Raw genomic sequence first — 26,480 nt, 5'->3', positions numbered from 1 at the left:
GTTTTTAGCACAGCTCCTAGTACAGAGCTGCCTCCAGCCTAACTAGCCAGTGGTCTTTGTTGCCAGGCTGGAGGAGATGTGGTGAAGTAAAGTCTCTGTGCAAGCACCATTTCTAAACTCCTCCCAAGCCCTGTTTTTTGCTCTGGCCACCCAGGAAGCTCCCAAGAGGCAACGCGATTACCTCGGCTCCAATTCACAACTTCTTCAGCAAAAGGCAAAAGAGTAATACGGAATATAGCCACAGCCCATCTGTGTGAGAGTACAGAGGATTTCTGTGGAGAGGTCCATTGGAGCTTTGATGTATGGGATCAGGTCCATTCATACATGGGCCATGAAAATATCAGCTATATGAACAGCCCTCATCTTCGGTTACATCTACCAAGCCTGTATGGTACAGACTTGACCCAGGGAACCAGAAGGCCATCACAAGATCACAGTTTTGAACAGTCTCATCAGCTGGGCTTGCCCAGTCCTCTCCCAGACCAGTCATGGAGATTTTGCAGGGCATAATATGCTGATATGTAGCTGGAGATCTTTAACATACTTATTCATTTGCCAACAGGTCAGAAGTGAAATAGTGCAGATATAGACACTAAAACACAAATCTGAGACTTCTCCACTTTTGGCACAGATATTTTCTAAAGACTTATCTGGACGCCTGCACCCACTGAGTACCCAGCGTTCTCCATATTAACATTTGTAAATGATGCTTTGAAGCGTTCCAGTTCTTTTAGGGCAGAGAGATTTCTCTGAAAGGACAACCAAGTCCACTATGATACGTTGCTCTGCCTCTTCCCTTAGCAGCTCTCTGCAGAATCTGGATGTCGCACTGACAGGCAGCTGGTGAACTGCGGGCAGCCAGTTTTTAAGCAGCATAGTATCCAAATAGTGGGTGCATGGGGCACCTGGGATCTACTAAGAGGTTAAATCGGGGTCCTAACCTTGCCCAGGCTCACAGCAGAAGCAAGTAATGCAACGGTTATTGCCAAGAGGCTTTGCTGCACACACACAGCAATAGAGCATCTGGGAGGGAGCGAATCTTTCCCAGTGCTGACTCCTCTGCATAACACAGCATCAGGGTTGCCCGGGTTTACAGTGCACCTCTTAAAGAGATGGTAGAAACGGCTCAATTTCTGTTTCTCCGCCCAACCCACAAACCTAAAATAGACTCTGGATAAAGCCACGGCCTCATGACCCCCTCTTGTCTAGCCTGAATTAAAGCTATCGCTGAAGGTGCCCTATTGGCAAAGCTAAATGGCTACACGTACTGCGTTTGGACAATGCAAAGAACTGATAAAAGGCACTGAACAGCTTTAGAACTATTAGAAGATGTCACCTTCTCCACCTGAAGAAGGATGCATTCAACCAGAGCCTGTTCATTCCCTGTGACCCAAAAACCAGACGCAGGGCCGCTGACTGAGCAAACCAAGCAGGAGAAGTAGGCAGTAAAGAGAATCTGGAGTGACTGAAGATCAGAATGGATAGAGAGGTCATAAAATAAATAACGAGATAAGGAGCCAGATGTGAAGCAGAGACATCACGCAGAGCATCAAAATGAGCAATTGCCAGTGGGCAGCGCATCCATCACAAAGACATAGTGCGTCGGAGGAATCTCACAGGTGACCAGGGGAAGAGGAAAAAAGCCCTGCGCTGCTACAGGACCGGCTCCAGGCAGGCGGCTCTCACTCCTCCGGCAGAAAATAGGAGTATAGGTGGGCAAGAGCGGTCTCAGCCTTTTTCTGGGAGTCAGTTAATTTAATGCTGCTCACAGCATAACTGCAGCAAAAATGCAGAATTTCAAGTGTCAAGTAAGTAAATTTGTATTAAAGTAACTGCAATTATACACAGCCTGCACTCGCTCCCACGGGAGGCTGTGGCAGGTTTGTGATGGACTTCACTTGAAGCAGAATTAGGATGATAATCGATACAAGCACAGCCATCATTTTGCATTTTCTTGTAGCTGCCAAAGCCTACGATAGTAAAAAGCAAAGGGCTTTTTAGTAACGGCCTGCAGAGATTTCAGCTACTCTCTGAATAATGGCATGTGATCAAGTCCTTTTGTGAACAAAAAAAAAAAAAGAGAATTTCCCGCTACGTGCATGTAATTCCAATGCTGTGATAAGTTATTTGTTTCACCGCTAGTTAGATCGCTGCACAGTGTTCAGTGGCACAGAAGGTTTGAGTCAATCACTGCATTTTTCATCTCTCATATAAATACTGGTTTGTGCCTTAACTGTGTTAGCAGCAAATGGATCTCTGGTCTAACAAAAGCAAAACTAATTTTAGAGCTGTGAATAACCCACTGTGCTCAAAAATTAACCACTTCCTTCAATTACGCACACAACCAGGTAGCCAAAAAAGTCATTCAATATATTACAAGTCTGATTGCTTTTTTTTTTTTAACAAAAAAAAAGTAATAATGGGAAGAACAGCAGTTTGCCCATCCAAATGGTGGGGTGCCAGAGGGGTTTAATGGGAGGCAACCAATGCTGCGGGTGGGTACCAAAGGTTGCTCCCTTGGTGCATCTGAAGTTGGTTGGGAAGAGAGAGGTTTGCTGAGCCACAGAAAAGCTGAGGGCTGCGAGACTGAAGGTGTGATTACACTGATGAGTGTCCAGTGCAAACTATGATCGGCCTTTCCCAGACAACCGTGGCTTATTCAGCACTTCTGCTCTGAACATTATGAGGAAAATCCTCATTTGGCTGCTGAGCCTGGCTAACCTAAAGAAATAACAAGTTTTCTAAACATAATTTATTTTCCAAGCAGATAACCTGACCCGCTTCATGATGAGCCCAGACAATTCCTGTGGACCACACTCAAGGTAGACTCACCCACCATCTCCTTCAAGAGCCCACCCACCTCGGAGCAACCTGATATCCCCAAGAGAAACAGACGGGAGAAAGGGAAGTGCTAAGCACACGCTGTTTTTCCTGGGACACTAGCTTTCTACTGAAGAGGCTTCTAGATTTCAGAGGGTACTTACAGAAGCGTAGTGCAAGTGACTTATAAAGAGGCAGAAGCTCCTTTTTGCATAATTCATAGTTTGCTTTGCTGTCATTTGGGGCTGGTGATGTGACTCGTCAGAAAACTTCAGTGGTTATCACAGAAACAGTCAGCCAAAAAAGTGACAAGAAGAAGAGTCAGCAGTGCTGCAGAACAGCCAGACCAACATGACGCAACCATCGCACGAGTCGCTGCTTGGGGAGCTGGGGCCAAGCTTCCCCCGCGCTGGCTCTCGGGGTGTGCGCTGCCAGCACACCACTACCTTGTTGAATCCCCTTCTGAGCAGGCTTGGGTAGTGCCGGTGTTTTGAGGGGAGCAATACACAGGGCACACTTTGGCTTTTGGCTGCTCTGAGAGGAGCTCAAAGACCTGAAGGAGATTGAAACAGAGAAGAGGCTCTATCCACCGGCAGGGCACGTGGAGACCCAGCCCCAGCCAGGGCTAAAATCCATTTTGCACAGTGCTGGAATTGAAAAAAACATACGCAGATGCACAGAGTGTCTCTTCTAGAGATTGGCCAAGAGCAGGTGAGACAGGGAGAGGACAGGGGAAAGATGGTAGGACTGTGGCAGAGAAAATCCTTACCTTAAGCTGCCATGCGGACACTGTTTAAAAAAAGAAGGAAGGTAGTGATGATGACGTGACACCTTAGACTGGGGAATTAATAGATTTTTTACCTCTGCTGTATGTTGAAGCTCATGGGAGGTGCCCACCTGCTCCCTGCTGCCCATTGTGCACACAAGGGTGAAAAATCAGGGAGTGGACCTTCATGGTGGTGGTTCATGACGATAGGCAATGGGAGACAGAAAAAGGGGATCCAGCACCCTGGTTTCTTACCGGTCCCAAGGCAATCACCCTGCCCTCTAACAAGCTAAATCCTTTCACCAAGGAGTGGCAGGATTTCTGTGGGTTTTGTAATCCTTGGGTTCTCTATATAGTCCTGGGAAGATCTAGTCTCCTCTGTCCTAAACTCACCTCTTCGCTGCAAAGTCTCCTTCTCCACTGCCTGCAGAGCAAACCGTGCCTCTTTCCCCTGCAGCCTGAGTTAAGGGGGGTCACTGCCCCCTTGGTGCCAGAGGGCAGAAGGGGACACGTCCTCCCTTGCTCCAGCACCTTCTTGAATTTCTCCTGGGAAGACGGAGACGGGCAGCAAGAGTTGTTCGTGCTCCCTTTTTCTCTGACCCTGTGAGGGTGCGACGCTGAGATGCAGGGCTGAGACACTTGCAATTTGTCTTGAATTTTGCTCCTCTACCAAGAAAATGCCAGAGCCTGGGAAGGTGTACTTTTCTCCCCTCCCCGTCTGCTTTCACCTGCATGCAGTCAGGAGGAAGCATATATCTCAAAAAGGGTAGTGCAGTTCTCATAGTAGCAAGTCCTGCTACTTTTCAGCATGATCGCTGGGATTAAAAGGGTTTCCATTTTCAGCGCTTTCCTCTGCGTACGCTCTCTTTTGACAATGTGATGTCCTATTGCAGCTATTTTGCAAATCTTTCAGCTATCTGGGAGAGAGGTGTGACGGACAGATTTGGCTATCGCCTTGCGCCCTCAGACAGGGCACAAGCCATAGCGGATCTCTGCCTTCCGCCGGTTGCCCTGGGGGTAGCCAGATTTAATGCCTGCAGTTTGTTTGATTCATTCACCATGCTATCAGCGTAACCCAAGACAACATGGGTGACATTTGTTGTGAGCTGGCCCCTTTTTCATTAAGAATTGGCCTAAATCCACACACATTTAATGGTAATTGCTAGGCAGGCAGCACAGAGCAAATACCTTTTATTTCAAATCCAAGACAAGTCAGTGCTGGCTGATAGTTTGTTGGCGCTTTCCTACATTAATTAAGTACCTCTCATCTAATATTACACGCGGTCTTTCTGAAAACCTCTAGTGAAAAGTCTATTTGTTAAAAGTGCCAGTTGAAGTCAAAACAACATCCAATATTGCAAATTAGGATTCCAGATTCCAGGATGAGATCTATTAGTCTTTCCCTGTTTAACTAATTAAAAACATGGAGGGACAGAATTTGTTTTGTCATTCTTCTGTCCGTAGGACTCCTTACAGTAGCTAAGAAAAGAAAACAAAATTCCCTTCATTTATCTTAAGATATCGGCTGGCTTACCCATCTGTGAGCAAAGAATGCTTTTGCTTAGCTTGCTTAACTAAATGAATCTTGGTTCACTTGCTTGCAGCTGAAGACAAATTAGGCTGATTATATACGAAAGGGCATACAGTACATCTAGGAATTAAACTGTGACTGGGTATTTAGGATGAATGAAATGAATAGGCAGCAACAGCTTTGCGTTGCTCTGAACAATCAGCAGACCCCTTCTCTCGCAACTTTTTAAAGCCCTTTCAAAATAATCCTCGGTGTCATTCTCGTGTGTAAGTCGCTGGTTTGCAAGTATGGCTTTTTAAAGAAACAAACAAACAAAAAAAATCTCCACCCAAACTTTTTCCCCTTTGGTATGGGGAAGCATTACCGAGCTCAGCAGCTCGCTGCGATGCTGCCTTTTGTACCTCAGCTGAGGAATTCCTGCCACGCCACGCTGCCGGGCTGCTCCGCGTACGAATCGCAGAGGCAAGCAACAACATCGCATCCTCCAGCACTTTATTTCCACATCTCTCTTACTCTGTAAGATGCCGCAGAACTTATACCGAATCTGCTGCAAGTGCTTGACAGGTGGTATTTCACATTCACCGCTCTTGGTGGTATGGGGAGTAGGCTGAAATACTGAGTTCTTCACGTGTCGATGGTTTTCGGTAATTAGCATATTTCAGCCCAAATCACAAACATCCTCCCTTGAAAAGAATGATAATTGCTGACAAAATCCGTGGCATGCAGTTTCATCAAATGCAAATTTGGGCTAATAAGACAGACACGAGGCTGCAGTAGGAGAATAAAATGCACAGTAATTTTGGTAAAAAAGTAATTTTTGCCAACATTTTGAGCATTATGATTTTTGAGAGGACATTTGTAATTTTAGTGTTGACGTGACAAAAGCGGGGATTCGCAATACATAGACAAATGAAGTCTTATAGGACTGTTCTTGTAGCATAGCATTGACGTGAGCCCATCCCCTGTACAATTGCTTTTCAGTATGACCACCAAAGACCAATACGCCTCAAACAAACTGGAGCTTTAGGTGGCCAGATCCCCTTTGAAACACACGTCCTCATTTGTGCTATTCCAGATACTTGCTGAGATGCAGTAATTCCAGTTTTGTGCTCTCTCCCCTCGGTACGAATGCAAAACAGAGGTGGAAGACTGCCTCTCTGGTTGGTTGAGTCAACACAGGCTCAGGCTGGTGCCAGCTCCTTTGCAGTGGGGGTTTTGCAGCTTCATAACCCAAGCACAGGGTCGAGAAGATGTTTGCTCCTGTGATTGATGTCAATAGGGGAAAGAGAAGCAATTCCTCTAGCAACAGAAAACATACATTTCTTGAATAGTGGGTGTTGCCCATATACTGAAATCAGATGAAAACTGCAAGGCAAATATTTGTGCCGGGGCAGGACAAACGTCTCTTTTGAAAGGAACAGACAATTTCTGGGAAAGGTGGTAGAGGCTTGAAATGACGAGAAGCCTGCCGGGGAAATTCCCAGGGAAATATCTCCAAAGCAAGAACTACACTAAGGTGTTTGGAGCTTGTAAAGCTTGAAAAGCTTGTCTATATTTTGCGTACCTTAAGGAGAGATGGTCTCAAGGGACACCTTGACTTGTATTTGCAACTACTCGTAATTCCTCATCTATTTGGTACTGCATGCAGATACACCGCTACCTCTCAGGTGCCCATGGACGACTGAAAGGCAGAAATATTGAAGTTGTTTTACCCACTATGAGACAGGGAGCCCAAGCCAAAGCAAAGACTGAACCCAGGTCCTCGGGGTCTCAGCTTACAATTTCAGCTAAAGCCATCTTTTCTTCCCATCACATGTTTCCAAAATCTGATTGTTCTTTCCACCTGCACCTGCTTTCCCGCAGTGTGGTCACCCTCTCTCCCAAGCAACGGGTGCAATGCCTGATGCCTCCCACGCCTGGTGTGTTTTCTGCACGCCGTTTTAGCAGCATGGATAGTCATGGTAGGCTGACTCGTCTGCCGTCTCATTTCAGCTGCTCTAACACACATTCAGGCTATGGAGAAGCAATAGAGCACTTCCTAGACCACAGGCACCAGCTTTTTTCTCTTACTAAAAATACCCAAACTACTGCAGCAACTGCAGACCCAGCCACTCCCTGTCAACTGAAATGCGATTCTCATCTCAGTAAGAAATCAGAACAGAAGTTTTCTTTCAAAGACTTTCTGACTGCAGAAACATGGGAAGCAAATATGACAAGTCAAATCCCCAGCCTGACATAACATAGTCAATACAAGGCAGGATATGTCTTTTGGTCTGAATTGGATGCTGTCTTATTAAAAGCTGATAGGTGCTCATGAATATAAGTTAGCAGCTTCCTTTTATCTAATGTTTTTGTTTTCCTCTGATATGACAGGCGCCTGTTTTAGTATATAAACTTGCTTTTGATGTATCGATGTGCCGAGCATTTATCAATCAATCATAAACGATCATAATATTGGGGGGTTTTGTAACACAGTTGTTGAGCTTTCATGATATAAGCATCATAGTAAAATGATTAACTACATACAGGAGTGCACATCCAGCTTGCTTTTGAAAAACCGCATTCCAAAACCACACCCATATATTTCTATAACAGCCATATAAATAGATACTCAGTCATATCCTAACTTACAAAACATACACTACTGGCAATCGGGGAGATAAACCCTTGTCTAACCCTGAACAGCTTTGTCTCTTCCCTCGCTACAATTCTCTACCATGTTGAAAACAATTTTGCATCTACTGCTGAATCCAGGCTCTGCAATCTGAAGACTGTTGTATCACCGTGCTGTACAATCACCGAATGCCGGATTAAAATATACACAGGCACTGTGTTATTCCATTGTCAGAAGAGCACAAATACATCTCCTTTCAGGTATTATTTATACGGTTTTAATAAGCTGCATTTCTTCCCCGAAAAGACTGTTTGACAATTTCCATCTTTATAATACAGTATTGTTACAGGTATCTAACGGAAAAAAAAAAACAAACGCAGCAATTCGTTTTATACATATTTTGTACAGAATGATTAGTTTCTTAAAAATGAGGACAAAGTTACACTCGTCAGAGATGTGAACATTTTGTAAAATAACAGTGCTTTTCTTGGTGTCATGAAGGATGAAATTTAATCAAAATTTTACATTACTGCTGAAATACATTTAATGTAAAAAAAAATACCCTTAGTAACATTAATAGCTAGCTTGCTTTAACAGCCATCAATAACTGATCCTCACAATGACTTCATGTGGCACAGAAAGCCGCAGTATCCCCAGAAGTCTATACGCAGGGAAATTTTAAAAAGCAGTCACACAGCGAGAGATAAACCGGGATCAGAACAAAAGTCACCCCAGAAGCTCCATTCTTTTCAGCCCTCGAGGCGTGCCCGTCCTTCTCTCATCTGCAGCATCGATGTTTCCTCGCGGAGGCGAGAGCTAGGCAGCTTGGGGAGCAGGCACTCCTGGGGCTCGGCGTGTGTCAGGAATTTCCTCCTCTTTTCGGCTGGTTGGGCTGCAGCTACGGCGCTGGCGGTGCAGCTCGGGGAGCCGAGGAAGGAGATGAGCTGCGGGAGCCCGGGGAGGTGAGGAGCACCTGGGAATAAGCCGAGCCACACTGGCCTTCTGCCTCACAGGCGTCTGCAGGAGTTTCTGCAGGGAAAATCTCATTTACAGACAAGCCAGAGAGCCTTTTATAGAAATATTACAGAAAACCTGTTTTCTATAATGTGCAAAATCAGGCTCCCTGGCATACATGTGAAAATAAACCTGCCTACATGCGGTGGAATTGCAGTGCCGATTCAGCTGTATCGTTTTCCATTGCTGCTGTATGAAGAATAGCATTTAAAACCTGACATCAGCCCTCTTAGATGGGGGGGGGGGGGGGGGCTTCCCCAGACAGATGACTAAACAAATGCCCAGGCAAGAGGTGCAATGAGTATTTTTCGAGAATGTCCATGTCTAGAAAAGACCCCTGTGGCCACAATTTTGAAGAGGTTCACAAAAGACTAGTTGTTAATAATCTAAGGTTTTTCACATAGGGTCTTTATCTCCACTGGAAAAAACTGAGGGATTCACAAATTAAAAATATTTTTTTAAAAAAGTTTAAAACCTGTGGAATTGGCATCACTGAGATGCGCACAAAGGGAAGGCAATGGTGTCACTAACCAGAAAGACTGGCTGCACCAGCTGCCTTCACCATCCCGACCAGTGCATAACTGGGAGGCTTCCCTGGGAGACTGGCTCATGAAATCCTCCGCAGGTTCCTCGCGCAACGCACACAAGAAGAACAAAGCCAAAGCTTGGGCTTATTTTGACTAAAATTTACCTTCATGATGCACGTTCAGACACCAGGAGACACCAAACCTCTCCTGAGCCCAGCGTCTGTGTGTCCCTGACACTGGGTAGATACGACACTGATGCATGAGCCACGGCCAGCAGTTTGTACAAGCCCACCGCAAGGAACAACGAGCCACCCTGGAAGGAGTCAGTGCAGAACTTTTCCCAGGATAAAACTGGCTTGACTCCATTTTTGGTTTCCTGCTTTTCCTCATTACCTATTGGTTTTACGTGCACTGACATTTCCCGGTTCTGAGTGAAGCTGGACAGAAATGCCATCTCGCTTCCACAGAAGCAGGAAAGCACAGGCGGCTCACGACACTCCTGACCGAATTTGCAGACTCACTCTTTTCCCAAAGTAGCTGAAACATTTGGTTGCTAATTCCAACCTACCCAGCAAGCCCTCCATCTAGGTTTTCCTGGAAATGGCCAAGCTATTTAGGATACCCAGCAACCGTCTTTGCTGGGAGGTTCAAAAGCTAGGAAAATATATGTGCCAAATGAGTATTATAAAGGAATAATTAAAGTAGCAGGAACCAGCAGCCAAAAATGGAGCCCGTACCTACTATCCTCTAATATTTTCCCTTTCATATTATCAAAAGATCAAGTTCTTAAGCCTGCTGAACTCCAATCGCTACGAAAACCCGAGCTCAAACAGAAGCTGCTAATGAGAGGCATTTCCTAAAGCTTCTTTAGCAGGTGTTTCCTGCTGACACGGGGAGGGTCACGAATGTAAATCTCATTTGGGAAGTTTCTAACCCCGGGGATAATATTCAGCGGCGCTGCCACTCTCGCTGCCATCTGCACTAGAAAGCGGTTCAGACTGAACTAGATAGCACTCCATCCCACTGAGTGAGCCCAATTGTTTGCATTCTTGCACAAATGTGTGAATGGCAGCCTTCCGGCGAAGCAAATGCTGGGTCTGCTCCCTTCAAAGGCTTTGCCAGTGATCCTTGCCCTGCTGGCTTCATCCTTAATTGGCCTACGCGGTGGGGAGCAATTAAAAATAAATGGTAGCTTGCTGCGCTGCTGTAAGAGGAAGTTTTGCGACTGCAGGCGTGAGCGCGGCTACCTCAGCCCACTGCGTATGCCACGCGCGGCGAGCGGCACGAGGGAAAGGGGAGAGACACGGCTACTCTGAGGGAAGCGCCAGGGAAAGAAAATCACGTTGTAGGCTGCAATAGATCATCATTAGCCTTACGATTTAAAGGTTTGATTGTCCAGGGCTGGAGCACGCTTTCCCTGGTGTTTCTGCAGAGTGTAGGAATGGCATTTCCTATTAGGCCTGTAGTCCAGAAATGGGATTTTTCACACTGTCTTCGCAAGATGGTACACCCGCCCCTTCCACACAGTCTTGACGGGGAGAGCAGAATGCCTTTTATCCACATGGGAAAATGAGGTTTCTTCAAATAAAACATCCAATACCAGAAGCTGTAAAACTAGACTTTAATGAAAGACAACTAGTGTCAAAGAAAAGCAGTGTCCCAGAACGGTGTCATCAAACTCTCTGAAACTTCAATCATAGGGAGGGAATTTTGAACCAGAGATTAATTCACCATAATCATCTGTATCAAGCAATGGAGTTTCTCAGATAATTTCCTACTACTTATTAATGCAAGCCCATTATAAAAATGAACTGAAAATCCTGATCAATTATGGAATTAAAACTTGAATTTGAAATACCGACTTTTGCTACACACCAACCCATATTTCCATGACATTCAGAAGTGGACTAGAGCGCAAAAAAGGGGGAGCTAAGAGGTATGCAATTTTCCTTCATTGCCTGAAGACATTTGACACGGAAGGCGGTCAGCTTCACCCAGGAACTAACCAGATAACTTGTGTCAGCAACAGCCATTATATAAACACCGTGTGTACGTTGTTAGGAAATGGCAGGGTTGCACAGCTTTTTTGCACCTTGCTGCTTTACTGTAAAGCATCTCAATGCTCCCTGTATCAGAAATGTGTGGTACCTTCAGGGGTGTCTCCTCATTTCACAGTGGAATAAAAAGGGACGCGGTCTGCACTGGAAAATCTCCAAGGCATCCTTTTCTCTTGTCTCTCTTTGTTGATACCAAATGGAGGCTAACAAAAGGCTTTACACAGATTAAACAATATGTGATGCAGTTTTTAAGATCTTGCCATCTCTGGGAAAAGCTACCACTCTTTTAAAGCAGATTCAGTGAGCACAGGATAGAGCTGGTGTACAGACACACACTTCTTGTTGTACTCACTTTTATGCCCAGTGTTTAGAATGAAAATCTAGACATACTTCTAAAAATTATTTCTCCTGTAGCTAACGTGTGATGTTCCAATGTCTGCAATGCATGTTGGGAGGCGAGCAGAAAGGTGTATTTGTTACGTACCAACCCAGTTCAGCCTCTGTGATTATAGAGAATTCCTCTCTCCCAGGAAATGACCTACGAGTAGCAGTAGAGAAAGATTTTTTGCAGTAGATTTCATCTTCAGAGGGGAAACAGGTTACATAAACCGGGTCTCTGCATAGAAATATCTTGTGTCTTGTCCTGCAATGTAGCAAAACCTCTGAATTGCATTGACAGCATATGATTTACTCAACTGCTGAACTAGGACATTTATGTGCAAGCGCATACATTTGATATATTGTTTGTAGACACCTCCAAAATTCACCTCCAAAACCGCAAGATTTCAACAGCAGTAGGGTGCTGGGGGGTGCTGCAGAGATGTTTTGCATGTTCTCTCCATAGAGTGCTGGAGAACATAATGTAACCCATAATTCTCCAACAAAGAAATGTCACTCATCTAAGGCACTTTCCTTTTAGTCCATTAATTTGCAATACAGTTTCTAAAAAAGAAAAAGTTCGAAATGATGCAAATCTCTCTAAACCAGTTCTGATCAGAGAAACAGCGAGGGGCCAGTTGCTTAGTGATAATCACAAAGGCAGGGAAGAAAATACCGCAAGCCCTGCTATATCTGCACAGTCAACGTGATGAAAAGGCCATGGCCTTGCAAGGGAAACAACATTGAGCTGCTTTGCTGTGTTGCTTGTGAAGATTTCTTATATGCTCATTCTACTTGATTACACTCAACGTCGATAATCAGGTCTTTTGACTCCAGGGTTAAAAACTTCCTACTAAATAATGTTAGGGGTTCTAATATATTGTTACTATGACCTTTGTAATAAAGTCTTTAAAAATCAGGTGGTATTTCAAAGCACAGGGCAACCCATAGCATTTTGCATATACTTTATGTTCCTCCTTCATATTTACAATACAGCATTTAAGCACTATGCGTTTAGAAGAGGCACAAAATACGCCAATGATATGAGGGCTGCCCTAAAAAGTTGGTCTGCTCAGAGATAATTAGACAAATTGTGTGGGAAGAATTTAATACTAAAAAATTACTATTGCTAGGGCTGGTCTTACCAGCCATGAGGTCACTTTATGGGGTCCCTTCCCCATTTCTCAGAAACCTTGATCCCCTGTTAATCCCTTCTTCGGCCACAGGCAACCGCTCCTTCACAAGGCAGGAGGACATCAGCAAAATTGGTTCTGACTGCTGCCAGTGTCTTCCTGTTCAAGAAAGGCAAGCCAGAGCTTAGTGAACATTCACATGTTTTCGTGTCAATTCCTGAGTACCGTGCTTGCAATTACAATCGCAAAAATGTGATTTTATGAAACAAACATAAAAATTGCAGTTTTGCTTTTCTAACTGCTAAGTGCTTTTCACATTTACAAGTCACTCCAAAATAGCAAAGTATGAGGTGATCCAAAGATATTTTTTTTCTTTTTTCACCAAAAGGCTCAGTAATTCTTAATTAAGTGTGGAAGAGGAGCACTGCCTTGGTCCATCTAAAAGGACTAAAAAAATGAGGGTGCACGTTATTTCTAGCCCCAGAAGTACGCTGTATATTTATACAAATTGTGCAAACCTTGAGGCAATGCAATACAAAGCCAACACTCCAAATGAACTCAAGATTAATGCAAACATAACAAAAGGCCACAGGGGGAAATTCAGATTGCGCAGCACCTATGCCTATGTGTGAGCAGACCACTTCCACATTGCACGATGGCAATTTCCAGTGTCCTCAAGGTCCCTTTCCCTCAATAAATGTCGCATCTCAGGTTGCATATCACAAACTGCTGGACCAGGAGCAGTCCTAGGCTCATCCCTCACTCACGGCCACCAGCGCAGCACCATCTGCTGGGAACACACACGCTTTGGACAAATCTTTCCAGCACCAGCGTTTGTCACCACCCGTCTTCCTGAACACAACATGCCCTGAAAATTTCCACCTCTCTGGTTGTTCGCCCTTGTTTTCAGTGAAGATGAAATGATTAATCGCTGCAAGTCAATCAGATTGCTACATGAGCAGCGGACTTGGCAAAAAGCAAGGTATGGCCCGCAGAAAGTTTGCATTTTAAGGTCCTATCCAAGAAGTCATTTTGATACCGTGGCCTCTGATGTCTGCGGGCTAACTACGCGGGCAGGCATTTTCAGGAGACTGTGACAGGCTAGTGATGCCAAAATGAAGCCGGGAACCTGAGGCAGGCCCCCCGTGGACTGTGCAATGGTTTTGGGTGTTCAACCCTTCCAAGGAGGCTGGTTTCAGGCATTCAAAAGTGAGACAGAAAAGGCAAGGGTTAATTCAGCAGAAGATGGTGCTAGGTGAGAGGTCTAAACTAGTGAGCATAACACTGACTGTGTTATCTTGCCAGGGTTAAATCTGTGGAAGAATTAGTCACATTTCCACAGTCAAAACTAAGCTTCATTATAAAGTAGGACATCAACATCTTCATTAGCTATGAAAAATACCATGCATCCTCCCCACATTAACAGAAAGCCAGCTGGAAAATTTTGGCAGGATTTTTTTTTCTCTCAGAAATTTTTTTCTGCTCAGAAAAACAACCATTGCAGGAGTCTGAACTTTCGATAGAAATCAGAAGGCTTACACCCTGAAAGGGTACTCCAGGACAGAATTTCTGCACCCTCGGAAGGGCTGGTTAGGGTTATAGGCAACATTGACACGACCATACTGCTGCTGCTGTAAGAAATACCTCAATTTGTCCTTCCTCAGGGATGTCCTCATCCCATCCTGTTGTGTGCCACAGGCAGGGCCAGAAAGACATTACTGAAAAGTGTCCAAACTTTTTGAAAAATGCATTGCAAAATGCTCTACTCAGTGATAATCCCAAGGGTTTTGTGGTGGGTTTGTTTGGGGTTTTTTGGCAAAGCTTTGATTCTTGGACCTCCTTTAAAAGCAACCCAAAATCTCCAAGAGCTAAGGATCTCTTGGCAAGATGTAGGTAAGGGTGAGTTGGACTAAATGATGTTATCTTAAGGTATAAATTTTACATTGAGTTAAATAATCTAGGAAAGAGCCGCAGGAACCCCTGACAGAGTTGTAGGCTTTATTCAGTACCAGCTAACCAGTTGCGCATGCCATAAAGTGGTTCAGGATGACAAAATATATCAGAGTCTTAGAGACCAGATGCACTTAGGAGAGCCAATTCATCTAGTTTGTTAAAGAAACTCTTTTCCACTCTTACTGGTAATCCCAGTGGACTGAGTTAGCACAGGCAAATCTATTTGTGTGTTCAGACTTTCAGGGAGAACTAACTTTTTATGCACTGAGAATATCAATGTAGATTAACAATCAAGAAAGGGCCATTCAAATAAAAGCTTCCTGTTTTCAGTTATTAATGTACCAAAATATTACTATGTTTTCATCACTATTTGTCTACAGTTTGCAAATTCACTACGCCGCTGTGTTGTTTGCCCCACGATGGTATTTGCAGGCAGAGCAGCCATTCCCTCCTGAAAAATCCAATCTGCTACCAACAACCTATATTTCTCCTAACACATTTTATGATTCTGGAAAACAATTTCTATCATGAGAATTTCATAAAATAGCAAGGAAAATCAAGCTTATAAATTACATAAATACCAAACCGTAACAACCTCTGGCACTTTAATTCAACATAGTTTAGTTTCCTCCTCCTAAAAATGGTTTCATTTCACAAAAGGTACATTTCAACATAAAGATTACTATAGTTTGAATAATCTGAATGACATTGCTGATTAATTCTTTTTCCAACAACTTTCAGTAACAAAAAATTAACAGGAGGGAAGGTCACTGTGACCAACACTGTTCTCCAAATCCAGCTGGAGACTGCTAGCAGTAACTATCTACAGTTTTAGTAGACAAATACACAAGCCTCAAATATTTTTCAAGTGCTAAATCAGTTATTCAATGTTTAAAGGCCATATATGATAAAATTCTTAATTCAGTTGCTCCTACAAACGTTATTGCTGTTATTTCACGTGTACAGTGCACAGTGGCAACTTGCAGGCTCCACCAGCTGGTGCCTGACTCCGCGAGTCAAAAACACACAGAATAAGGGTCCCTGACCCAAAAGCCTGCAATTTCAAAGGAAAGTGTCCCCGAAAGGGTGATGTAAATGAGGGGTGATATGAGATACTAAAAATGTATAGGTTGTGCATTGTAGTGAATATGATTGCAGTGCATGTAGTTCCTTTGCAGAACAGTATCTCTGAATCTCCACCCGACTAACGAGGCATTCTGTTTTGGTTTGCTTTTATTTCACATAGGTTATGTACTAATTCATATTATACAGCTTGAAGCCTTCACGCATGGTGGAGCAGCAAGCAGAGGAGGGAAAAGAAACGGCAGCCTCCTCACAGAGCACCCGGTAGTTCTCTCTCCAAAGTCTCCTGCTTCTCCTTTTTCTTCTCCTCCCAAAACGCATGTTGTCCAGACGCTGCTCTCAGAGTGATAAGACGTATGTTTACAGTTGATGCTGAGGAATGGTATGCAGAGAGGCTCTTGCTTATACTTATTGCTATAACACCCAAGGGCAGATAACTTGGTAATTTGCCCCGTTGGAGGGTTGGAAGCGGAAAAGCATAAAGGGGTCCCACCTGTGAGGAAAAGCAGACAGGACAGGTGACCGAAAACTGACCAACAGGGTATTCCATCCCATCTGCCTCATGCACAGTGTAAAAGCTGAGGGATCAAAGGTTCAGCTCTTTCTTCGATGGCCGGCCTCTGAGAAGGACTCTCTCTGTTCATCTGCCTTTGATCCTAATCTGTCCGTTCCTGAATCCAGATCCGGAATCCAGTTCCCGTCTGTCACTGAGTCCAGTCTGGGACTTTCCCAGTGTCAGCTGGTGATGTGATGATCATCCTGGGAGCTCAGTACTGGTTTTGTATATATTGTATATCTTTCATTATTCTCTTTTTATCTTATTATCAATATTTTATTAAAGTAATTCAGTTTTTTCTAAACTCATGAATCTCTTTCTCTCTCTCCCTCCTCTCCTTGGAGAGAGAGGTGGGGGAGAGCATCTGTCATTCATCTCAGTGGCCAGTGGAGCCTAAACCACGATGACACGTGGTCAAATGCCAGGAGTGCGGGGAGTCATTCAAAATGAAGGGTCAGCTACAACATCAGCTAAGGCTTCAAAGCCTGAGGCCAGTGCTCCGCAGAAGCGAAAGCAGAGCTCCCTGCAGCCCCCAGGCTACCCCCAGAGGGCTGTGCCTGCCAGAAACAGGTGCTGGAGGGTCCTGCCTCATTTTTACATTTTAGCAACACTTGTGTTAGTTTTTATCCTGCTAATAATACCCACTTGAAACCAACTGAAATTACGGTCTCTGCCCAACATTCACTGCTCAGGACTGCTGAGGACAAAAGGGCATACCAGAGTCTGAGGGTGTTTTACTAAGAGATCAGGCAGCAACTTGCATGGGACCATTTAATTGTTATCTCTCTGGAGTTAAGCAATACCAAAAAACCCCATCACAGAGTTCTACGCGACCCCACATGTAGCCTCTCGGCAGTGTGGTACATCCAGCGGCACTGACAAATTCCAAAGTGAATATAAGGGCTTGGTGCAGCCCCTGAAATATTTACAATAACCTCCTTCCCATCTCACTGCACAGAAAGATTTATTTAGGCAATGAGAAGAGGGGGATGAGCGTATCAGAAAATAGGTCTCTGAAAAAGCAGCATCAAAAATAAATGCTGTACGTAGTGCCTGACTTTTTTAATGAGGCAGCAATTTGTTAATTCATCTCTCTGTTTTAATAAATACAGCCTATAAAGTAAGGGAACATACCATATTCACAGGAGTCTGTAACTACACCAAAGGAAAGATGTTAGTTAAAAATATCCAAACAGATTCCTGATTAGAAATAATTATTTGTCTTTGGTTACATCTTTTAATTGCCTCAATGGCCAGGAACAACAAGATAACACCCCCCAGGAAGACCACAATGTAGATTTATGTGACAAACCACTACCTGAAGATGAACTGGAAATGGTATGGGATGGTGGGGAGAAGACAAGGTACCAAGTGTATCCTGTGCCACAGGTAGAGGTTCCGGTTCAGCATTTGCCTAGTCCTGATCACCTGAATCCCAGACAGCATCATTCTTAGCCTGCATAAGGCAACTGACTGATTTCACTTGTCTCTTTTCAGACTGTCTAGCATGCAAAATGAATACAAATTATTACCTGGCTCTTTTCAAGGTTCAAAACAGAACAGGAAACTCAAACGTAGGCTGCAAGGATAAATAGCTATCTGCATATTTACAAGAGCAACTTATATACTTTTAATGTAAATAAAGATATCATTATTTACAATTATTTATAGTTCTACTATGCAACATAAACTATATATTAATATGATTTTGCTGCAAATTCACACGGACCGAGGAAGAGACTCATTTATTGGAACAGTCCTGAAAAATCATTCAGATGCATCACGTATGGAAACGTATTAATCCACATATAGATTAATATCGCTTTGAAGTTACTAGTCTGTATGCCCCAACTTCAGGAAACCCTCAAGAACAACATTTAGAGTTTTCTGGTCATGAAGCTCTGCTAACAAGTGTAATTCCCATGGAAATTCTCTCTCCTCCAGCAGTTCTTCTCATAAGCACAGTGTCCCCGGCAGCAAGTCCTGCCCGAAACCCTGTTCAAAAACTTATAACCAGCAGCTCTGTAAGCAGTAGGACAACAAGACCTGGTATCTGAAATCTCTCTTTTCTGTGGATTCTCCAATGCTTAATAAACGGTGAGCCTTTTTTCCCGTAGATGATTTCGCACGTACTTCACCTACTTTGACGTCTATCTTCATGAAATATGCAGGAACTTAATAGCTCTGTAGTCGCTATCTGATGACAGTCAAATTTAGATGAAATTGCCCAATATTTGATACTTACTCAGAGGGCAGGAAGGAATGACTGAGACAAGCAGGCACACATACAATCAGTGCAACACCATCATTGCAGCCAAGAAGGAAATGGACTGACTATGCTGCTCTGGTTTCTCTGTTGAATGGTGACAACAACATTGCTATTAATTGAGAATTATCACTTATTGCCAGCCTTACTAAAAACTCACTTTCATGTTCTGGAAACATACAGTAACTGCAAATACACTCCTCAGGTTCAAAATGATATATACAAACTGTATAATATATTGGAGGATGTGGAGTGATCTGATGCTTATGGATGAATCACCCAAGGAAGAAAAGACACAGCAAGTTATTCTGAGGCTCCACACTTTGTGTGTCAGCCACCTTGACACTATTAAGAAGACAGATGTAAGGCCTTAATGGATGACCATAGCACAAGAAATTGAACCTAGGAGCCGGTCACTGTTCAATGCCCCACGGCCAGATTAATTAGGACTCAGATTTGGATTCTAGTTTGCGATTGATCACTGTCACTATTCAAAGTTCAAGGCTCTCTTCACTTTTCCTAGGAGCACTGCTGAAGATGATCCTCCGCGGTTTCTTCAGGCAGCCTAAACCACAGAGCTGTTCCCATTACTGTGTTTTGTTTTCACCTCTCCTTTCTTTTTTTTTTTTTAAGGGCTATTTTCTGAAGCAATTTGACATTTTTTAATCTGATTTCTGTCTATCATTGTTTTCCCTGTTTATCTACTGTTTTATTACATTCTGGCTATACCTTACCACACCCTTACCGTTTCTAATCCTATGGCTTTTCTAGCTCTGATTTACTCAACTTCCATTTCCTCTTTTAATTTCTTTTTTAATTTTCTCATTTAGAAATTGCATTTCATAATCCTTTTTGGCAGTGAGATGGAGATGTCATATACTTGCTGGTGTGCAGATGCTTTCCTCAGAAGTCCAACCTCTTTTTCATCCAGCCACTAAAAGAAATTGATTCTGAAGGCAGATTAAGTGGTAGGTAGATGGTTATGAACTATCTAGTTAAAGCAAAAGTATGCTTTATTTAGAGAATTTTAAAATAACTTAAGACTGAATGTGTAGTCTCCTATTTGAGTCGTTAATTTCTCTACTGCATCTGTATTTTTTGAATCTCAAATTTCAGCTTTTTTTTTTTTTTAATTCAGTTTATTTCTTAAACTAGCACTGATAGTTTTTAAAAAGAGCCATAAATTAAAGGGAATAAAATGAAATGCGAGCCTAACACAGGAGTTCCTTCAGGGAACCTTAAACCAATTAGTGCCACTTTGTGTAAGGTTCAGATCAGATGTGATCATCTGGAAAGCTGGTCTTCCAGAATAAATGTCAAACAGCGCGATTACCAAAAAAAGGCAAATGGAATAGATGAGTTTCAAGCTTTGCAAAGCTCAGTGTGAGAGATCCTTATCCTTCCAATGACTATCCTTTGACAGAAACTGAAGGAGTACAAAATGTGCCAGAGGGAAACACTGATTCCACACAATCAATAATTTTGATTTTCATGCTGTCACAATTCAGTAATAAATTAGGAATCAGAGGATCCACCAAAAATGCCAGATGGTTCATTATGAAATACACCAGCTGTCCTTTTTCCTCCAACGTCTCATTTTAAACTGGTGGTAAACAAAGTTGCTTTAATCTACCCCGTACAGCTCTATAATAAATACAGCCACCAAAATAAAGGTTGAAATATCCAGCTACTCACTGGATTCACCTGGTCTACCATCATGATGTCATGGAGTGTAATCACCCAGCTACTTTCCAAAACAGATCACTGAGGTACCTCTGCTCCCAGCAGACACCATACTGGCTGTACATCAATTAACAGGTGTTGTATTGTTGCTATATATTTATTTCTAATAATGTCACCAGAGTGTCCTTTGGTTTCCAAGTGTGTCTGTTGGTTCTAAGCATATCCCTTGCCTAACGGAGTTCACAGTCTCAGGGTAGACAAGTAGCCAAACAGCTGTTAGTATAAACTGGATCAACACCTATACAGTTGAGCTACCATGGACATGAGTCAAATGTGTACATTGCACCTCACACCTAACAAGGGCAGTTGTCATGATTCCCATTGGAGGTCATGTCAAAGGAGAATCCCGTGTTAATGGACTGGGAATGGAAAGCAAAGGCAGTTTTAGAGGGATATACATGAATGACTTGAGACAAAACTCCCTAGCTCAACAGCTTAGCAATACACTTATTTCCAAAACACCCATGTATTTGAACAGAAGGCAGGAGGTAAAGAAGTTATTTTAAAATCATATCTATGTTTACTATCTTTGGGTACTACCTTTGCAAAGCCAATAGCTCAGAACTGTTAACAAATAAATCCTTGGGGGTCTAGAAGAATACTTTCTAAGACATACTGGACTGAAACTCTTCCCTGTTTCATTTTAGTTGTACTACTTAAGGGATTAAATTGGCACATTTTAAGAACGTAACAGACTACATGTATTCTTCAGAGTTCAGCCTCAGTTATTACAGCACAGCCAAACTCTTTCCACTAAGGTTTGCTAGAGATAACAAATCTATCCCTCAGCCGAGCATGAAGATGTAAGCAGTGCAAAAGAAGTGGCCGAGGGTGACATTTTTCACATTGCCTTGCAAAAAACCCAATTCTTTTCAGTTCCCTAGCTAAAAAAGAAGACCTAATTCCTGTAGCTAGGTGAGTGTATTAGCAAAGTCTAAAATACAGCCCTGTAAAATGTTTATATGATTTGCTCACCTATGTAGCTGGTTTATGTGTTTATAAATTTCAGTCCTTCAAAAACTTTTGGAAGGCTACTCAAATGTATCATTGTTAGATCTGCAGCCACAATTTTTCCACACTAGTAATGTAAACTACATTAGTTGGGGGGCTAATTGCACACATGCCTCAGAGAAGAAAGAAATAATTTCATGGACTTTACACAAAGTTAGTCACACAAGTTCTTTTTTCCCTCTTGGAAATTGCCAGGCATGTCTGAGGGCATGGGTTATTCTGGAAAAAAAATGGGTTTAGGCACCAGCATTCCCTTTTTACTTTCAGACGCTTGGTATCTGATATTTCTATTACTGTGTTTAAGTGCCTAGGATGAACAAGAAACCAGTGAAATAAAGAAACAAATCAGCAAAAGTTGAATGAGTTCTAAAATTTAGATACGGCACTGAGATACAGGATTTACAAAACACAAGAGAAACAAGCATTTATCTTTATTTCCAAACAAGATACAATTTCAAAATAAAGTTTAAACATTTCCTTGTAGTTTGTTTCTGGAATGTGAAAATAACACCTTGTCCCCCCTTAAGCTGCTTAAATGATTTTTTAAGTTATTTCCACTTTAATAACCTACAGTTTTAATAACCACTTGACACAGAATTTATTTAAATAATATCTGTGTATTAAAATTCTCTCTTCTTCCAAGTATTTTTAAAAGATGGTTAAATTGATCTATTTTGCAAGAAAATGTTTATATTACCTCTTTTTAGCAGTATTGTAAACGGAATGCAATCTGTTTTTTAACATAATCCACAGCTGCTTCAAAATGTCCTTTCTGAGGCTCTAGCCCTTTTTTTCAAAGGAATTTCATGAAGAATGTCTTTAATTAGTATTCATTTCAAGTACATTTTTTATTCATTTCATAAAAATCTGGTCTGAGTAGAGTTCTTATCACTGTAAATAACTGACTAAATACTCAAATCTTAAAAATGATACTGGAAAGCAGCTAGATAATCCCTAAGTCGTTCCTCCAGATTTTCTTTACTACTGCTTCTTGGTATATCTTCTTCTTTCTTGTCTTGCTATCAAACTTAAAAGACTATGTTACACAATGGAGTAGGTTATATTTGAACCGGAGAAGGATAAATTTTGCCAGAGCTGAATGTTTTATGTAATACGAGCTTTGCAGAACACTGATGATGATAAATGCTGTGCAGTTAACTTCCTTTTATTGGGTCCTTTCTGTCCCAAGGACCTGAAGCACAATACTGAGCCAGGGAAGAAACTGCCTAAGAAATATGTATTTTCTGCTTTGATTAGCTTTAGTTAGCCCCTCATTAACTTTTTTGTTGTACTTAAGGACATACATGCAACCTAAGATGATGATAACCAAAAGAAAGTTAACAGCTTCCCAGCCTGCCTGTTCTTTCTTCATCTATGGAGAACTTTTGGCAAAAATCCAGCGTTCTCTTGCCTTTATTTGGACAGCGATGTACCATCTCTACCTATAGATGGAGAAACAGAGATAAAGTGAGTAACATGAGCTGAAGTCACAGAGTGAGCCAATGACAGTGGGTAAAATATACCTTTACTCTTCAACTACTCTTTTACATCCACAGTACTGGAGTTCCACAAAGTAATGACACAAAAAGCTTTATTTCCGTGCACAGGTCTCCAAGCTAGGATGCATGAAATGTGAACACGGTCAACCACTAAGTCAGGGTTAAATTAAATTGAATAAGGCACTTCATCCCTCAGAGACCATCTGTGAACAGAAAGGGACCGCTTGTGGGACACAGTCATTTATCAGCCACGTGCAATGTTGCTGATCGCATTGTTGGCATTAAAGCGTCACCTTACTAAGTGTAATCACTTACAGTTTTCATAGCACTCGCCATTTAGATTCAATCTTTGTAGAACATTGGTTCGATAGGACGAGGGGGAATGGCTTCAAGCTGGAAGAAGGTAGATTTAGATTAGATATTAGGAAGAAATTTTTCACTTTGAGGGTGGTGAGACACTGGAACAGGTTGCCTATAGGAGTTGCCCCATCCCTGGAGGTGTTTAAGGCCAGGTTGGACGGGCTTGGAGCAACCTGGGCTGGTGGGAGGTGTCCCTGCCCGTCCATGGCAGGGGGGTGGAACTAGATGATCTTTAAGGTCCCTTCCAACCTAAACCATTCTATGATTCATTCTATGATTTTTGTAAGCTAACTTCTACGTGCTCACTCTATCATGCAGTGAATGGTCCTGAAGCTTTGGTGTCCTCCACTCGTGTTAACTATCACCACATTTGAAGCCCAAACACCAGCTCTGGCTGTTTTCTGACTATATAGCCTAACCATTTGAGCTTTTCCCCCCCCCTAATTCCAGTCCTGAAAAACTGTGTTATTTCAAATATGAACTTTACATAAGCTACTGTTATGGAAACAAGTGCATCGCCCCTCAATTTTGGAGGGCCTCCGAAGTGCTGTGGCCAAAGGAGGCGATGCTGCTTCACTGAGGTGGCTGAAACACCCAATGAAATTGGTGGAGCTCGGCAGTCTTAGGGTTTTTTTCCTACTTGACCCTCAGCTCTGGGTGAGTGGAGCTTTTGCCGACATTTGGGGCTTTGGAGGGTTTGGTAGTTAGTTCCACACAGGACGCCGCTACCTTGGGCTGCAGCAGCGGCCTCTCACCCCGCAGCCGCTGCGTCACGGGGCTATAGGGCAACAAGACAGCGGCACAAAGGCTCCACAGACAAAACCCAAAAAACACCGCCTCGCCAAGCTCTGCTGCCAAAGGACCAGCGTTTGCCACCCCTGGGATCGGCCCCGCCTCAGGAGAGCGGTTTCCACCATGAAGGCGGCACAGTTGGGCCGGCAGGAGGATGAGCACAGCGAAGCGGCGGCGGCGAGGGCTCCCCCTTTCCTCCTGCCCGTGAGTATCGCTACTCCCGGCTGCTCTCAGCCCTCCCTTCGCCCCGCCGCGGAGCCTCCCTCACGCCACCGCCCTCGGCCGTCTCCCGCTCTGCGCCTGCGCCGGCCGCGCCGCCATTATCACCACCTCCGCCCCGTTTCCCTTTGTGCGAGAGGCGGGTTGTGGGCAGGCGGCGCTCAGACGAAGCGTCGAGGGACGGAGGGATCGGTGGACTACAGACGGGGCGAGGGAGGGGGGACGCGGGGGAGGCTTGAGGGGGTACTGGTGCCGCGGGGGTGGCTTGAGGGGGTACTGGTGCCACGGGGGTGGGCGCGGGAGGCGGCGGGCTGCGTTGGCAGGGGCAGCCGCGGCGCGGTCCCTGAGGCGGGGGAGGTTCGGGGGTGTTTCCTCCTTCCCTCTCCGCGGTGAGGGGCTGCTCCGGGCTGGTGCGGGGGGGGCGGGTGGGGCGGGTGGGTGGGGGCTGGTTGGTGGCCGTGGGCCTTCCCCAGCCGTGGGCCTTCCCCAGGCCCTTCCCCAGGCTTTCTGTCAGGCTGGACTCCCCCTGGCTGAGGGAGGTTGTGCTCCCCTCCTGGTCGGGCCTGTGCCAGCCTTGGGTGCTGGGCTAGCTGGAGTGCTGTTAAAAGTGCCCTGGTGAGTGGATTTTGTTGCTGTCTCTAGGCTTCTGCGATGCCACAGTTAAGGTCAGGGAAGGTGGTGGCTGTCAGTGAGGTGAAGTCGGCTAACAGGATGATGACCAAGCCGAGCTCTCTGGGTGTGCAGGTAGGATGTGAGCCAGGGAAGAAGTCAGTAGTCAAGCCAAGTCCTCACCTGGCACCAGAGAGAAAAGCTGGGAAGCCCTTATCTTCCTGCGTGCAACCTGCCATCCCCTCCAGCGTTCCCTGTGAGCAATTTGTTCCTCTTACGCCCTTGCAGAAGGAGCAAGGTGAGGGTAGCCAGAAACTTCCAGGTGAAAAAAACAAGGGGAGACAATGTAGGAGGGCTGCCAGAAGCAAGAAGGGTGTTGCTCTGCCAATTTCAGACACTGCTGTGTGTGAAGATTGGCAGGCAGCAACAATGGCTGCAGCAGCGTGCTGGGAAGAGACTGTAAGGAGAGGGACGGGACAAGGTCAACAGCTACTTTTCTCAGGAACTACTTTGCAAAATAAGTTCTCGGCAGGGATTGAAAGGAAAGAACATAGCTCAGAAGGACTGAATGTCTCAGGTTTTCAGAAGAGTTCAGGTAGCTCAGGAAAAAAAATTATGGAAATAAAATTACAAATCCCATCCTCAGAGGAGGAAATTGAGAGTGCAGAGAGACGAGGTGTTTCCTGTTTGCCGGAACCAGAGGTGCTGCAACCCAGAAAGGGCACATGTAGTACTGAAATGAAAACCACTGACTCTGTAACGATACTGAAAATGCAAATCCCAGATCTTAATATGAATCTGGAGGCTCAGGAATCCTTGTCTGAACCAAAACCTCAGGAAGAGGTAGATGTGCCAGAGAAGTTCAATGGGTGTTCTTTATTTGGATCAAGAAGGCCAGGGACACAGGAGAAAGGAAACAGATGCTTGAGCAAGAAAGGTGGGACATCTTTGATGAAACCAAAGCTACAAGGTCCCAGAGAGAGGGTTACATCTGCCTTGCTAGAACTGCACACACAGTGTCCATCAGAGTCCAAGGAAGGAGCCATGAGTCTGAGGAAGAGGGCCAGAAAAACACCAGTATCGCAGCGGCTACAGAGTCTAAGTAGCCAAGAACAGCCAACAGCAAGAGGAAAGGTGTGTGATTGTTGCACGAAAGAAGAGCAGCAGAGCTCAAACCCTCAGAAAGGAGCAGGCAGCCTGCAGGAAAGTGGTAAGCACTTGTGCCTCATTGTAGGGTGCAGAATTTGAGCTCCCAGGACAAGGGACTGGTGCTGTAGTAAGACCACATTAGAAGGTGAAAAAATGAGTTAATTTTTCTTTTGCAGTTGTGTGTGCGGGACAAAGTCATGGGGGCAGGAAGGCGTGACCTGTACTCTATCTTAAAAGTGGGTGGCTGCTGACTTAGCTCAACAAGTGTAGAGATAAGAATTGGTGTCTTTAGAATAATGTGAAACCAATCTTAGAAGAAAACAGATTTTTAGGAAGAGGAAATGCTTTCCTTGAAGAAGAAAAGCAGTTATTTTGCACAGAGAGGAGACCACATATCCTT

At 44.0% G+C, this 26,480-nt stretch overlaps 1 protein-coding gene across 1 annotated transcript in view; it reads left to right on the top strand.

The window, feature by feature from the left end:
• Positions 1-24,973: 24,973 nt before the first annotated feature.
• Positions 24,974-26,480, top strand: part of TOPAZ1 (testis and ovary specific TOPAZ 1) — a gene marked incomplete at both ends in the record, with an annotated part of 41,640 nt that continues 40,133 nt past the window's right edge. The window contains one exon of the mRNA XM_082499480.1: positions 24,974-26,141. Within this exon, the coding sequence (XP_082355606.1) occupies positions 24,974-26,141 (1,168 nt within the window). The remainder of the gene's footprint in view (positions 26,142-26,480) is intronic.

The sequence above is a fragment of the Vanellus vanellus genome (genome assembly GCF_965231255.1).
Source record: "Vanellus vanellus genome assembly, chromosome: 2".
Classification (NCBI taxonomy): Eukaryota; Metazoa; Chordata; class Aves; order Charadriiformes; family Charadriidae; genus Vanellus; species Vanellus vanellus.
This window is presented reverse-complemented; position numbering and strand designations above follow the sequence as displayed.